The 14,271-nt window shown below is 40.8% G+C and overlaps 1 protein-coding gene across 2 annotated transcripts in view; it reads left to right on the top strand.

Moving 5' to 3' along the window:
* ENTREP1 (endosomal transmembrane epsin interactor 1) overlaps positions 1-14,271 on the top strand; it is a 71,676-nt gene that overhangs the window by 2,700 nt on the left and 54,705 nt on the right. For both annotated transcript variants that reach the window (XM_042243369.2, XM_015093187.4), the window contains exon 2: positions 10,053-10,109. In XM_042243369.2, the coding sequence (XP_042099303.1) occupies positions 10,053-10,109 (57 nt within the window). The remainder of the gene's footprint in view (positions 1-10,052; positions 10,110-14,271) is intronic.

Below are 14,271 nucleotides of genomic sequence, written 5' to 3'. Positions count from 1 at the left end.
TGTCCGGAACAACGGAATAGGATTTGAGAATGGCCTTAAGGCCCATAACTCTGTTGCAGGACAAGAGTTTCAGGAGTAGCATACCTTTTGAATTTATGTGTGTGAGAGGCATTTTTTTTTAAACTCTTCTTTATGTAAAAATTTAAATTTATTAAAAAACTGTACAGTGAATTTTCATATGCCGCTACCCCAGTTGTTGCACACTGTTTTATCTGTACCTCTTCCTGGTTCTGTTGCTGGCTCTATGTGTCCTGCTCTTCCCCCTCCACTGGGTGGCTTGTGGGATCTTAGTTTCCCAATCAGAGATTGAACCCAGGTCTTTGGTAGGGAAAGTGTGGAGTCCTAGCCACTGGACCACCAGGGAGTTCCCTCTGTGTTCTGTTAACTCCAGAAGGATGGGCTTTCCAAGCAGGGTAGAAATCAGTTTCAGCATGCTCTCCAGTCTGTTTGTCAGAATCACTTCCCATGTTATTGTGAAACAAACCTCAGACAGACATCACATCGTTTTATCTGTATTTCAATACATCTGTATTTTTAAAAAGAAAATCTAAATGGACTAGAGAGATAGCATAGAAGTGACCAGGAAGTCTTAAGAACCTCACTCCACTTTACTATTTTATTGTGAAAATTTTAAATTTCAGCACACGTCGAAAGAATAGTATAATGACCACCCTCCACCAGTGACCCATTACCCAACTTTAGTAGTTATCAGCACTCACATGATCATTGTATGCTCAGACTCATTCTCCCTTTGTAACACCCACTGGATTATTTTAAGCCAAATCTCCATCATTGTAATTTCAACATTAACTATTTCACAATGTATTTCTAAAAGAAAGAGACTTAATAGTTAAAGGGGAGGGGCCTGATAGCACATTGTAACTAATTTAATTACAGCTAAAGTTTTTATGAAAACGTAAAAAAATTATGACTTGAAGGCTGCAGAATTTTTTTTAATGAACACTTTTGTTGAGATATAATTCACATTCCATTTAAATCTACTTAAATCACCCATTTAAAGCGTGCAATTCAATGACTTTTATTAAATTACAGTTTTGTAACCACCTCCACGATCAATTTTAGAAAATTTTCATCACTTCCTCAAAGAAACCCTGTACCCATTAGCAGTCACACCCTGTTTCTCCCTTAGCTCCCTTATCAGCAAGCAACTACTTACTTTCTGTCTCTATGGATTTGTTATTCTGGACCTTTCATATAAATGGAGTCAGTTGTGACTGGCTTCTTTCACTTGGTATAACATTTTCAAGGTTCATCCATGTTGTGGCATGTATCAGTACTTCATTCCTGTTTATAACCAAATGAGAATCCGTTGTATGGCTATAATGTTTTATCACTCAGAATTTTGACTGGCATATGAATGTAGGTAGTTGAGTGGCAGTGCCAACTTAAGTCTAAGGTTACTCTAAACCCACGTAAGAACACAGTAGAAAGATATCCTCATATTTCAAATTTTGAATAACCATTATATGCCTGAGTCTGATATAGCAAGTAAATCAGCAAATCTTGTGGCTTCAATAAAAGTTTTGCTCATATATCTGATACAAAATTAAGAGACAAATATATTCATCTGAGGCTTCTCTGGTGGCTTTCCTGTTGGCTCGGATGGTGAAGAATCTGCCTGCAATGCAGGAGACCCGGGTTCAATCCCTGGGTCAGGAAGATCCCCTGGAGAAGGAAAAGGCAACCTACTCCGCTATTATTGTCTGGAAAATCCCATGGACAGAGGAACCCGGCAGTCTTTGTTCCATGGAATTGCAAAGAGTTGGATGTGATTAAGAGAGGCACTAAACAACAACAGCAACAGATTCATTTGAAAGGACCATCTTGTTAAACACACTGTAGTTCAAGAATATTTTTCCATGTATACTCCTGTAACTAGTCTCACCTTGAGCCTGAGATTTGGAGGCTTCCTTCGCTTGTCTGAATCTTGAAGGCATATTTTACCTGTTGTAATATATATCTGAGAATTAGCAAGTCCTATAAAGACTCTTCGATTTCAGTCTGAATTTGGCAATAAGGAGTTCATGATCTGAGCCACAGTCAGCTCATGGTCTTGTTTTTGTTGACTATATAGAGCTTCTCCATCTTTGGCTGCAAAGGAAATAATCAGTCTGATTTTGGTGTTGACCATCTGGTGATGTCCATGTGTAGAGTCTTCTCTTGTGTTGTTGGAAGAGGGTGTTTGCTATGACCAGTGCGTTCTCTTGGCAAATCTCTATTAGTCTTTGCCCTGCTTCATTCCGTTTTCCAAGGCCAAATTTGCCTGTTACTCCAGGTGTTTCTTGATTTCCTACTTTTGCATTCTAGTCCCCTATAATGAAAAGGACATCTTTTTGGGTGTTAGTTCTAAAAGGTCTTGTAGGTCTTCATAGAACCGTTCAGCTTCAGCTTCTTCAGCGTTACTGGTTGGGGCATAGACTTGGATTACTGTGATATTGAATGGTTTGCCTTGGAAACGAACAGAGGTCATTCTCTCATTTTTGAGATTGCATCCAAGTACTGCATTTCGGACTCTTTTGTTGACCATGATGGCTACTCCATTTCTTCTGAGGGATTCCTGCCCGCAGTAGTAGATATAATGGTCATCTGAGTTAAATTCACCCATTCCAGTCCATTTTAGTTTGCTGATTCCTAGAATGTTGATGTTCAGTCTTGCCATCTCCTGTTTGACCACTTCCAACTTGCCTTGATTCATGGACCTGACATTCCAGGTTCCTATGCAATATTGTTCTTTACAGCATCGGACCTTGCTTCTATCACCAGTCCCATTCACAACTGGGTGTTGTTTTTGCTTTGGCTCCATCTCTTCATTTTTTCTGGAGTTATTTCTCCACTGATCTCCAGTAGCCTATTGGGCACCTACTGACCTAGGGAGTTCCTCTTTCAGTATCCTATCATTTTGCCTTTTCATACTGTTCATGGGGTTCTCAAGGCAAGTGGACCACATTCTGTCAGACCTCTCCACCATGACCCGCCCGTCTTGGGTGGCCCCACAGGGCATGGCTTAGTTTCATTGAGTTAGACAGGCTGTGGTCCTAGTGTGATTAGATTGACTAGTTTTCTGTGGTTATGGTTTCAGCGTGTCTCCCCTCTGATGCCCTCTTGCAACACCTACCCTCTTACTTGAGTTTCTTTTACGCTGGACATGGGGTATCTCCTCACGGCTGCTCCAGCAAAGCGCAGCCGCTGCTCCTTACCTTGGAGGAGGGATATCTCCTCACCACCGCCCCTCCTAACCTTGAACATGGAATAGCTCCTTTAGGCCCTCCTACGCCCCATGCAGCCACTGCTCCTTGGATGTGGGGTTGCTCCTCCCGGCTGCTGCCCCTGGCCTCGGGCAGGGGATAGCTCCTCCCAGCCGCCGCCCCTGACCTCAGACCCACGCAGGGTAGCTCCTCTCGGCTGCTCCTGCGCTGTAGCAGTCAGCTGTGATCAGCTGTGACAAGCTGGAATCAAGATTGCTGGAAGAAATGTCAATAACCTCAGATATGCAGATGACACCACCTTTATGGCAGAGAGTGAAGAGGAACTAAAAATCCTCTTGATGAAAGTGAAAGAGGAGAGTGAAGAAGTTGGCTTAAAGCTCAGCATTCAGAAAATGAAGATCATGGCATCCAGTCCTATCACTTCATGGGAAATAGATGGGGAAACAGTGGAAACAATGTCAGACTTTATTTTTTGGGGCTCCAAAATCACTGCAGATGGTGACTGCAGCCATGAAATTAAAAGACGCCTACTCCTTGGAAGAAAAGTTATGACCAACCTAGATAGCATATTCAAAAGCAGAGACATTACTTTGCCGACTAAGGTCTGTCTAGTCAAGGCTATGGTTTTTCCAGTAGTCATGTATGGATGTGAGAGTTGGACTGTGAAGAAGGCTGAGCGCCGAAGAATTGATGCTTTTGAACTGTGGTGTTGGAGAAGACTCTTGAGAGTCCTTTGGACTGCAAGGAGATCCAACCAGTCCATTCTGAAGGAGATCAGCCCTGGGATTTCTTTGGAAGGAATGATGCTAAAGCTGAAACTCCAGTACTTTGGCCACCTCATGCGAAGAGTTGACTCATTGGAAAAGACTCTGATGCTGGGAGGGATTGGGGGACAGAGGATGAGATGGCTGGATGGCATCACTGACTCGATGGACGTGAGTCTGAGTGAACTCCGGGAGATGGTGATGGACAGGGAGGCCTGGCGTGCTGCGAATCATGGGGTCGCAAAGAGCCGGGCACGACTGAGCGACTGAACTGAACTGAACTGATAAAGACTCTTTCCCCATACTTTACATTCTTAACTTTCAGCAACTTGAAGAGTGTTTTTAATGTGCTTATTGTTTTGGGGCACTCTATAATCATCTGTTTCCTTGCTGGTGTCCTTGACTAATGACTCAATCTATTATTATTCCCGAACTTCATGAAGCGAAGAGATTAGACACGTTAAAAACATACTGAAGTTTGACCCAGGTGGGTGGCACAGGGAGGATTTGAATGTGTTTAGTCCTTGCTGTCCTGGCTCCCCGTTTGGAGGCACAGTTAGTTAATGTTACTTAGATCCCACTGGGATTACAGAGACCAGCCTACCACACTTTCAGGTTAATGAAAGAGTAGAGAGAATTGCATTGTTTTCTGTCTCCCTCAAAACCCAAAATTCCTGACCCTAATGCCATGTATGATCCTTGGGAGATATTTCAGGCCAAGTGGTAGAGAATTAGTTACTATTTTTTGTTCTTCTCTGGGGACCCTAATGCCATTTATCATCATTCATGTCTCTGTGTTGAAGTCACTGACCTGAACTCATGGTCACTCCTCCCTTGATTCTGTGATTCTTTGTCAAAATTCCAGTTCCTTATAAAGACACAGACATTGGTGAACCTTAAGGTTAATCTTTAAAAAGTTTTACAGTGACAAAATGTAAAAAATGAATGGTTCAAAGGGGAAACTAACACAAAAATTCTAAAATCTCTACCAGTCAAACAATAGTAAATACATTTTTTCTATCACGGTCATCAAGTACTACTTTAATATTGCAACCGTTTTTTAAAGTATAACCTTTGAGATAAATTTCATTTTCTTTGGTCCTTTATTTTACACAACAGCAGAGTCATAAGTTCTTGAGCAAATGTTCAGCCTCTCAGCCTCAGTTACTCGCCTATAAAAATGAGTGAGATGATTCTTGCCTCAGAGTTGATTTTGTTAAAGTATAATTAGAGAACACTTAGGAAAATGCTTTGTTGCTGAGCACTAGCACCAGGCCTGGTACATACTAGAACTTCTGTCAGTGTTTTTTAAAACATAAGGATAATATTTAAGGTAAGGTGAACAGACTAGTTTTTGTGTTTTATTCTGTGGGATATTGTGGTAACCAACAAGCATACACAAGAAATACCCAGTTGTCCCCTTTGTCAGATCTTTTACTGAGTTGCCCTGGGCAGATAAAGAATGATACATGCACACATACATTAAAAAAAATTCCCAATGTAAAAGCTATCGGGCAAGATAGGTTATTAAGAGGTGTGAATATTGTGTTTTTTTGCAAGGTAAGTATGGGATGTCTATAACGTGACTCTTTTTAACTCTGTATTTAATACAGCAACTTTGATGAATAATTCAGAATTCAGAACATTTTTGCACTACAGCATGTTATTGGATTCCTGGAGTAGGAAATCGCAACCCACTCCAGTACTCTTGCCAGGTAATTCCATGGACAGAAGAGCCTGGTGAGCTACAGTCCGTGGGGTTGTAAAGACGTGACTGAAGTGACTGAGTACCCATGTGTTAATGGATTAACACAGAAGAATAGGGTAGTAGAATTATTAATATATGCTTTTGACTTTAATGATTTGATTTTTAAGCTGAAAAGTTCAGGCACATTCACAATATATGGTGGGTAACAATGATTCTTGCCTGGAGTATCTCAATATCCTTCTTTGCAATATTAGAAAAAAAGAAAGGCCTCTGCTTTTCCCTATAAGCTACAAGGAATGGGTTTCAAGTGAGTGAAACCAAAAGTGTAATAAATCTCATTATAATAATATAGAGATAATTTCATATTAGAAAATAGGTTCTTACCTATTTATTCAGAGCATGTTGTAGCTTGCACTGGGCAGAAAGAATGCTAATGGAGTTGCTTTTTACTGTTGCTGTACTCTTTTAAGAAGCACAGGAGTGAAAGTGTGTTTAGGCTTACACAGTCATCTTTGAGCAAGTTGATCTCCTGTTTTTGATCTTCATTCATTCATTTATTCTTTATCCACTCATTGACTTCTGCCATAACTAACTGAGTGCCCCTAGGAGCCTTTAGTGATACTTGAGTGAATATTCAGAGATCCAAGTCCTCATGAGATTGCAAGTGAGTGTAAAACACAATTGAACAAATAATAGCATTATGGTGTAATGAAAAGGGCCCGTGTTAGGGCCCTTCCTGAGTCCCTTGTGATGCAGGCCAGCTGCTGCTGCCCCTGAGGAGAGTGGTGGCATTGAATACATCGCATCTTCTTTTCGCGTCCCCATCCCCTCTCCCCAGTCTTGAATTCCACACCTTTCCCCAAAATGTGACCCTCCATTTCTTAAGGCTTGAACTCTTAAAGGATTCATCCCCAGCCACGACACTTTTGTTCAGTATTCCAGGGTTTCTACCTATGCAGTCCTACTTCATCTGCTTCTCCTTCTCCATCTCATCAGTCACAGAGTTCCTCTAGTGTGTTAGGGCTTACTTAAGCTTAAACAAAGGGATAAACTGAGTAGAAGCTGGTGTGAGACTTTGTTGCAGGGTTCAGGACTGAACAACTCCCCACCCATGACTGGAATATAGTTTCTTGAAGCATCCATAAAAAATGTTGTTTGCGAAAATCCTTCTGAAATTTAAAGTGGATGTGTGCTAAGTCTGCAGAACAATTCAAATGGAAATGATATCTAAGTATTTTGTCCTCCAACTCATGAATGTGATATAGGCCTTGATTTATTTGGATCTTTATTTAATATTGTTCAGTAAGGTTTTATTTCTTCCTACTGAGGTCTTAAACGTTTCTTTGTCATATATATTTTGAGATTATTGATATTTCTTATTTGTCAAATACATATTGTACTTTTTTAACAATTATGTTTTAAATTTAGTTTGCTTATATATGCCAAGTTCTCCCTAAAAGGAAAAAAGAAAGAAAGCTTAGTTCTTTTGTCCCAGAGACCCTTCATTTGAAATTGTATCTGTCACGATCTATCAAAATATTTTATTTATTCATGTATTTATTTATACACATATGCTCCTTAAAACTTTAGCAATACTACTCCTGGGACTTTAGGCAACCAGAAATGAAAAGCACTTGTTTGTAAAGATATATGTCCATGATGTTTATTGCAACATTGTTAGTGAGGGTAATAAATTGAAAAAAGAGTGAATACCCGTGAATATGCAGATGATTGAATATATTAGGTGCTAGCTATACAAAGGAATATTATGTAGCCATTAAATAGAAATGAATGAGAGCTAGTCTGGTAAGCATGAAGTGATTTCCAATGAAGTATTTGTTGAGAGATAAAAAGAAGAGGAAGAGGAGTGTCTTTGATGATTTTTTTGGTAAGAATCACACCCCTCTGCATGTGTGTGTATACTTAAAATCCATGTAAGGAATCTGAACCGCAAGGCCTCATGGATTTCAAGTTCCAGGTTGTAAGTAGAAGCAGCCCAGGCCCTCTAGATCAGCAGTCCCCAACAATTTGGGCATCAGGAACTGGTTTTGTGGAATATAGTTTTTCCCATGGATGGGGAGGGGATGATTTCAGAATGACTGATCCTCTTTACGTTTATTATGCCACCCCTGATCTAACAGGAGGCAGAGCTCTGGCGGTAATGCAAGCAGTGGGGAGTGGCTGTAAATACAGGTGAAGCTTCATTCACTGGTCCGCCACTTACCTCCTGCTGTGTGTCCCGGTTCCTAACAGGCCACAGACCAGTACTCACCCAGGGGTTGGGGACCCCTGGTCTAGATGAACCCCACCAAGTATGTTTCCTAGAAGAAATCATTTAAAGGAAGGAAATATCCTATTGAATTTAAGATGATGAAAGTATATAGTGCACAAAACAGGCTGCAATAGTATGTTTAAACATAGATATATACAAAGACGTGATCCCCTGTCTGCCCATATGTATTTCTCATCCTCGATATAAGTGGGTAGACTTGTCCTCTGCTGGTTTGTTGTGAAATGATTGCCCTCAGACAATAAATGGAGAATTGAGAGTATTGCAAGCAGGCCTATGAGCTTCGGATTTCAAGTAGCACTGTAATCCTTAGAGTTAAATAAGAAGTTCTTGTGAAATAGTACATTTGAGTGATTTTGGTAAAAAGTGAATTTGAAAAAAAATCCTCATAACTGCCTTCAGGAGATTCACTTTACTGCATACACAAAGATAAATGTGTTCTGATGGCATCAGAATGTCCCTGGGCTGAATAATTACTTTGCTTATCCTTTCTGACCTGCTTATGAACTGTGTTATTCAAAGGGCTGATGGTGGCTTCCAAGTTACGTTTGGCGAAATGCTGGTTCTTCTTTACTGAGGATGTTTAGGTTGTTTACTGACATATCATTCTGCAACATGAGATATTTCTTACTGTATTCCCTCCCCCTTTGTGGAATAAGTGTTCAGGAACATTTTCAAATTGCCAATCATGTGACAAGCGCTGTGCTAGGAGCTGGGGATTCAGAGAGACGAGACAGGAGTTCACAGTCAGTGGGCAAGACAAAAATGATACGATATTTTGGGGGGAGAAAAATTATGTGTAGAGGGCTTCTAGGAGGGTGGGGTGTTGAGATTAATAAGGCTTAACAGAGAAGGTGACTGTGAGTTGGGGCCTTGCAAAATGCAAAGGAGTTCTCAGGCAGGAGAGTGGAGGGGAGTTGAGAGATTTCAGTGGCAAAGAGAAGCACAAAGTCCTAGAATGTCTAGAGCCTGGCCAGTCTAAGGAAAGACAAGTATGCCTGGGAGGAGGGTTTGTGGTGGGTGGACCAGGGATATGTGGAAACCAGGCTTGAGAAGTAGGCCGGGGAAGATCCTGAAAGGCCTTGTTTACCATTTTGAGGAACTGACTTGCCGCCTGAAGGATGGGGCTTCCCAGGTGGCACTTGTGGTAAAGAACCCATCTGCCAACGCAGGAGACTTAAGAGACGTGGGTTCTATCCCTGAGTTGGGAAGATCCTTGGAGAAGGAAATGGCAACCTGCTCCAGTATTCTTGCCTGGAGAATCCCATGGACAGAGGAGCCTGGAGGGCTGCGGTCCCTACGGTTGCAAAGAGTCAGAAACAACTGAAGTGACTTAGCACGCACACATGTAGGATGGGTACCCACCTAATGAAGGGAGGGCTGTGGCCAGGCATTTCTGTTCTTTTTTAAACAAAAACGACTTTTATTTTTTACTTACGGCTGCGCTGGGTCTTGTTGCTGCACTTGGACTTTCTCTAGTCGTGGTGAACAGGGCCTATTCTCTGGTTGAGGCATGCAGGCTTCTCATTGTAGTGGCTTTTCTTATGGAGCGTGGGTTCCAGGTGAGCGGGCTTCAGCAGTTGCGGCTCACTGGCTCTAGAGCACAGGCTCAGTAGTTGTGGTGCATGGGCTTGGTTGTTCCGTGGCATGTGGGATCTTCTCAGACCAGGAATTGAACCCCTGTCCCCTGCACTGACGGGCAGATTCTTTACCCTTGAGCCACCAGGGAAGCCCCAGATGTTCTTCTTATGAGGCTGACTTTGGCTACAGATTAGGTGCTGCCGGGGGCCGGAAGCCTGGATGGGAAATACTGATTCCTTTATTTATTAGAAGGTAGGCTACTTTCTGTTTGTGTGTTCTTAACTGACCTTAAGAAAAAAACATACAGTCAGTGAAAACATTCGTCCAAGATGGTCTACCAGGTCCCATGTAATCAATAGGAATATTAAATGTTTGAGGTAGAAGCCTTTGAAATTTCATGTATTTTTAAAAATATATACTTTAGAGATCGGGGATTAGTGATTGGAACTTGTCTAGATTTCTGATACTGTTTATCCTTGTAGGTGATACTCTCTGGAATCATAGGATTAACAACATGGAAGCGACCTATGATACTCCTGGTACGTACTGATCTTATAAATTTTTACCCTTTGTAAAATGTGCTGTTTATGAAGTCTATAGAGACAAATTGTTGAAATGCTAAAGCTTTCTTGTTCCTTAAAAAAGTAAGTTAACAATGGACACTATTACCCAGATGTTCTCATAACAGTAAAGTGAGATGATAATTTTGCTATAATTTTGTGTGTTTCAAGTTCCAGGATTAGCTCTATTGTAAAGATATAGCAAACACAAAGCAAAGCAAAACTAAATGGCTTACTCTGAACATTTTGAACATACACTGAGGTGGAGGGAATGATATAATGGACTCCCTGTACCGGTCATTCAACTTCAACAATTTTCAACTCTTAGCCAGTCTTGAGGAGGTTCTCCGCATTCTTTTTCTTTCTCATTCTTTTAAAGGAAATCTCAGCTTCAATCATGAATACATTATTTTTTACTGTTATAATGTTTTGGTTGGATAATCTCAGAAATTCCTTGCTTAGATCCCCTATATTCTCTCTTTATCACATCTATTATATTTTATCACATATATTTTCATGGCAGTAGACTTTGCCCTCTTTTAAGGTATTGAGGTAAAACTCACATAGTATAAAATGAACCATTTTAAAGTGTACAGTTAATCCTTTGTTTTTATTTGCTGTGTCCTTTTGATCAGTAAATGTTATAAAAAATAGACAAATGTGCAGAGAGGCTAACGTACAAGGATGAGGTAGAGGATGTAGGAATTTGATATGAAGTATAATTAAAAATTATTTTTTCTGTATAGCATCTCTTCTTATTTTTCTCCCATCCATTTCAAAATAGGGTTAAATGATTTTCTAAACTCATTCTGTAAATATACTTAATACAGCCAGACTGTCCTTCAGACTACTGTTTGCAAGGTGATGGGTAACAAATACAAACTAGTTAAATTCTTACATACAAGGAGGAGAAGCACATTTTAAAATACAATGAGAATAATGGTACTGTGTTGATGGTCTTGAAAAACTAACCTGGAGAGTTTTCAGACCCAGAAGACAATGCAGGCAACATTTTATAACATTTCACATCTCTTTGCTGATATTTCCAGAAGGAACAAATTACTGATGCAGTATTTGAACATATTAGACAGCAGGATAGGAGAAAAGGAGGCTTTGGATGAATCTTGTGGCATGTGCTATGTGTGCCTGGGGTTTGTTTTGCAACAACTCTCTAGGTTACAGTCTCTGCAGAAAAATGTTTGATGGTGTTCAGTGTTTATGCTAGTATTTCACTGTATGCGTCATCTTTGCACTGTCCTTTTCCATTAGGTCATTATCGAAATGCTCAGTGACCCTCAGGTATTTAAATAAATTAAAATCAGAAAACTATCTAATCTGATGCTATTTGTACTTTTAAAATTCTAAATGGTGAATAGAGTGGACTGCTTGTTCTAGATAGATAATAAGAAAGTCCACCTTTTAAAACATTTCTTTCTTTAACACTGTTTTCTTGTGGAAAGATGCCTTGTGAATTTATTCTGTGAGCTCAAGCAATTTTAACTGAAAATAACCCCAATAAAAATATATTTCTCATCTTTGTTGATAAGTATATGAACTTTGTCACAAAGTTGTAACGAGTTTGTGCATATCATGTTGTGCCTGCTTTTTCTGTTTAATATTAAATTAAGTTCATATCAGTAGCTGTTGTGTTTTCCTGAGCAAGGATTTCATATGCCTATCACTTAGAATTGCTAAGTAGCTTTTTGTCATATTTCTGTATTACCTTCGGTTGTTGAGTCTGTTGGACATTTGAGCTTCTGTGTTTTGACTGTTAAGAATGTATATTTAGAAGGCCATTTAGTGATTATTTTGAAATGTTAATTAACATCAGTTTATAAAGAAGATAAGTTAATTGACAGGAATTGTGCAAAGGAAAACTTTCTGAGTGTATCAGTAGTTCATTTGAGCCTTATCTATGTGTTAATCAGTTGTGTCTAACTCTTTGCGAGTTAGACATGGACTGTAGCCCACTAGGCTCCTCTGTCCATGGAATTCTCCAGGCAAGAATACTGGAGTTGGTTGCCATTCCCTTCTCCAGGGGATCTTCCCAATGCGGAAATCAAACCTTGGTCTCCTTCGTTGCAGGCATATTCTTTACCATCTGAGTCATGAGGGAAGCCCATTGAGCCTTAGTCAGTATAATAAAGGAAAAAAACACTCTGTGTGAATCTCAATTGTATATCATTATAACCTGGGCCAAATGATCTTGTTATGTTAAAAAGCAAAATGAAAAAAGCTGATGTGCCAGTCAGACACTCCTAGTTTGAGTCCTAGCTCTTCTGTGGAAGAGTTGTGACACCCTGTGCAAGCCACTTGACTTTCCAGTGTCCAGTTTTCTTTTCTGAACAGAGAGGATACTCTAGTGACACCATGCCACCACCACCCTCAGTGGATGCTTTTTTTTTTTTTACCGCACAAGCATCACCCTTTGTGAGTTTAGGGAATCTGTGGTTGGATGATTTGAGCGGGAGGCTATGTTCATTAGAGAAACCAGAAGTGCCCATGTGTTTTCATCACAGACCCCAGCTGAGCTGGTCCGAGTTACAACCCTACCCACCTGCACATCCCACACTCTACCTACAGGGGTGCCTTCTGACCCTGGCACAGCCAGGCTGTCCTTCAGAGACTAGGACCATCTGCCCCGAACTGTTTGCTTAGCTACCTCCTCTTCTGGGTCTCAGCTCAGCAGTCATTTTGAGAGAGAGATACCTTCCTGAACCACCCTGATTGAGTGGCCCCTCCTCCATGCCCCTGACCCGCTCCCAACCTCTGAGTACTGGCTCCTCGGTCTGAAAGCAGCCTGAGTGCTTTCCTGGGTGAACCTCTCCTGTGATCCCCAGTAGATGGTCAGTGAGTTCTGTGAGGACAGGGGTCTCTCCCCAGGACCAGTGGGCTCAAGACTTACTTATTTTTGAACAGTGAGGTTACTCTGGCAACCAATAAGCTGTTTAGGTTCTGGGTTGGTTCTCAAAGTTTCTCTTTTTGTCTTAAATGTTTCTCACTTATTTTTGTTCTCTGAACTTTGTGTTTACCCGCTTTTAACTTCAGGGGGTTAGGGAGTATTCTGGCAGCAGAGTTTGGGAGGGGGCTTTCCAGTGGCAAGCTGCTCTCAGTTTTGGGCTGCTGTGGGCACACTGGTCTAGAACACTTGAGCTCTTCCTTTTGAGAGCTGTTTGCATTTGCGCTCCTTTGTGTGTGTGTTTCAGTGATTACATCAGGTTTATACTGGTTTGAACAAAGAAGGGTTGGTTTGACCTAGTTCCTTCAAACTCTAGTTTTCATGGAAACTCAGAGTTGGAAACTTCCATGCACTGAGTCCTCTTCCTTTTATTGATAAAATACTCAGATGCCAGAACAAAATACAGTGTTGGGAGGTACTTTGTGAATGTTTGGATCTGTTCTGGCTGTGAGTGGAATTAGGACTGGGGGTATGGGCATGGGCGTGCACTTGTGTGTGTATGTTGGGGGTGTTCTATCACAAATACTTGTATAGTTTCCGTCAATTTCAAACATTTTTAAAAGATGGTCTTATTTTTTTTTCTAGTTATCATTCATTTTTTTCATTCTAATAAAATATTGTAGATTTGTTTAGAAATCATAGATTCAGTGCTGGGAATGACCTCGAAGCCTATCTTATCTAGGCACCTCAGCTGGAAAATGGACTTGTTTTGGTAAGATAGTTGCAGAATGAGTTGACTGGACCTGATATCCCAGGTAGAGAGCCCCTGTCTCAGGCAGGGAAGTCATTTTCTTATTGGATTTGCACAGCCAGTAATGAAACCATGCTAAGACTGGAATAGTACAAGCTTTAATTGATGGACAGCGGATAGAGAAGAAGGAACCTAGTTCACAAATCAACTTGTCAACCCAGTGTGGGTAAGAGACACCAAATATATTGGAGAGTTGAGGTAAAAAAGGGAGGGAATTGGAAAGAGTGGAAAGAATACCCATGTGTTATCTAAGAGTGGGGTAACAGGTTCCAGGGGACCCGGAACTAATGCAGCTCTCCTTTTCAGTCCTCGTGTGGGCTTTCCCAGTTGGCATGGGCATCATCAAGTATCATGGTGCTGGTGGTTATGTCGTAACGTGCTGATGCATTACAGTGAACATATAGTGAGGCTGAAGTTCTACTAGAGGTCAG

The sequence above is a fragment of the Ovis aries genome, chromosome 2 (genome assembly GCF_016772045.2).
Source record: "Ovis aries strain OAR_USU_Benz2616 breed Rambouillet chromosome 2, ARS-UI_Ramb_v3.0, whole genome shotgun sequence".
NCBI lineage: Eukaryota > Metazoa > Chordata > Mammalia > Artiodactyla > Bovidae > Ovis > Ovis aries.
This window is presented reverse-complemented; position numbering and strand designations above follow the sequence as displayed.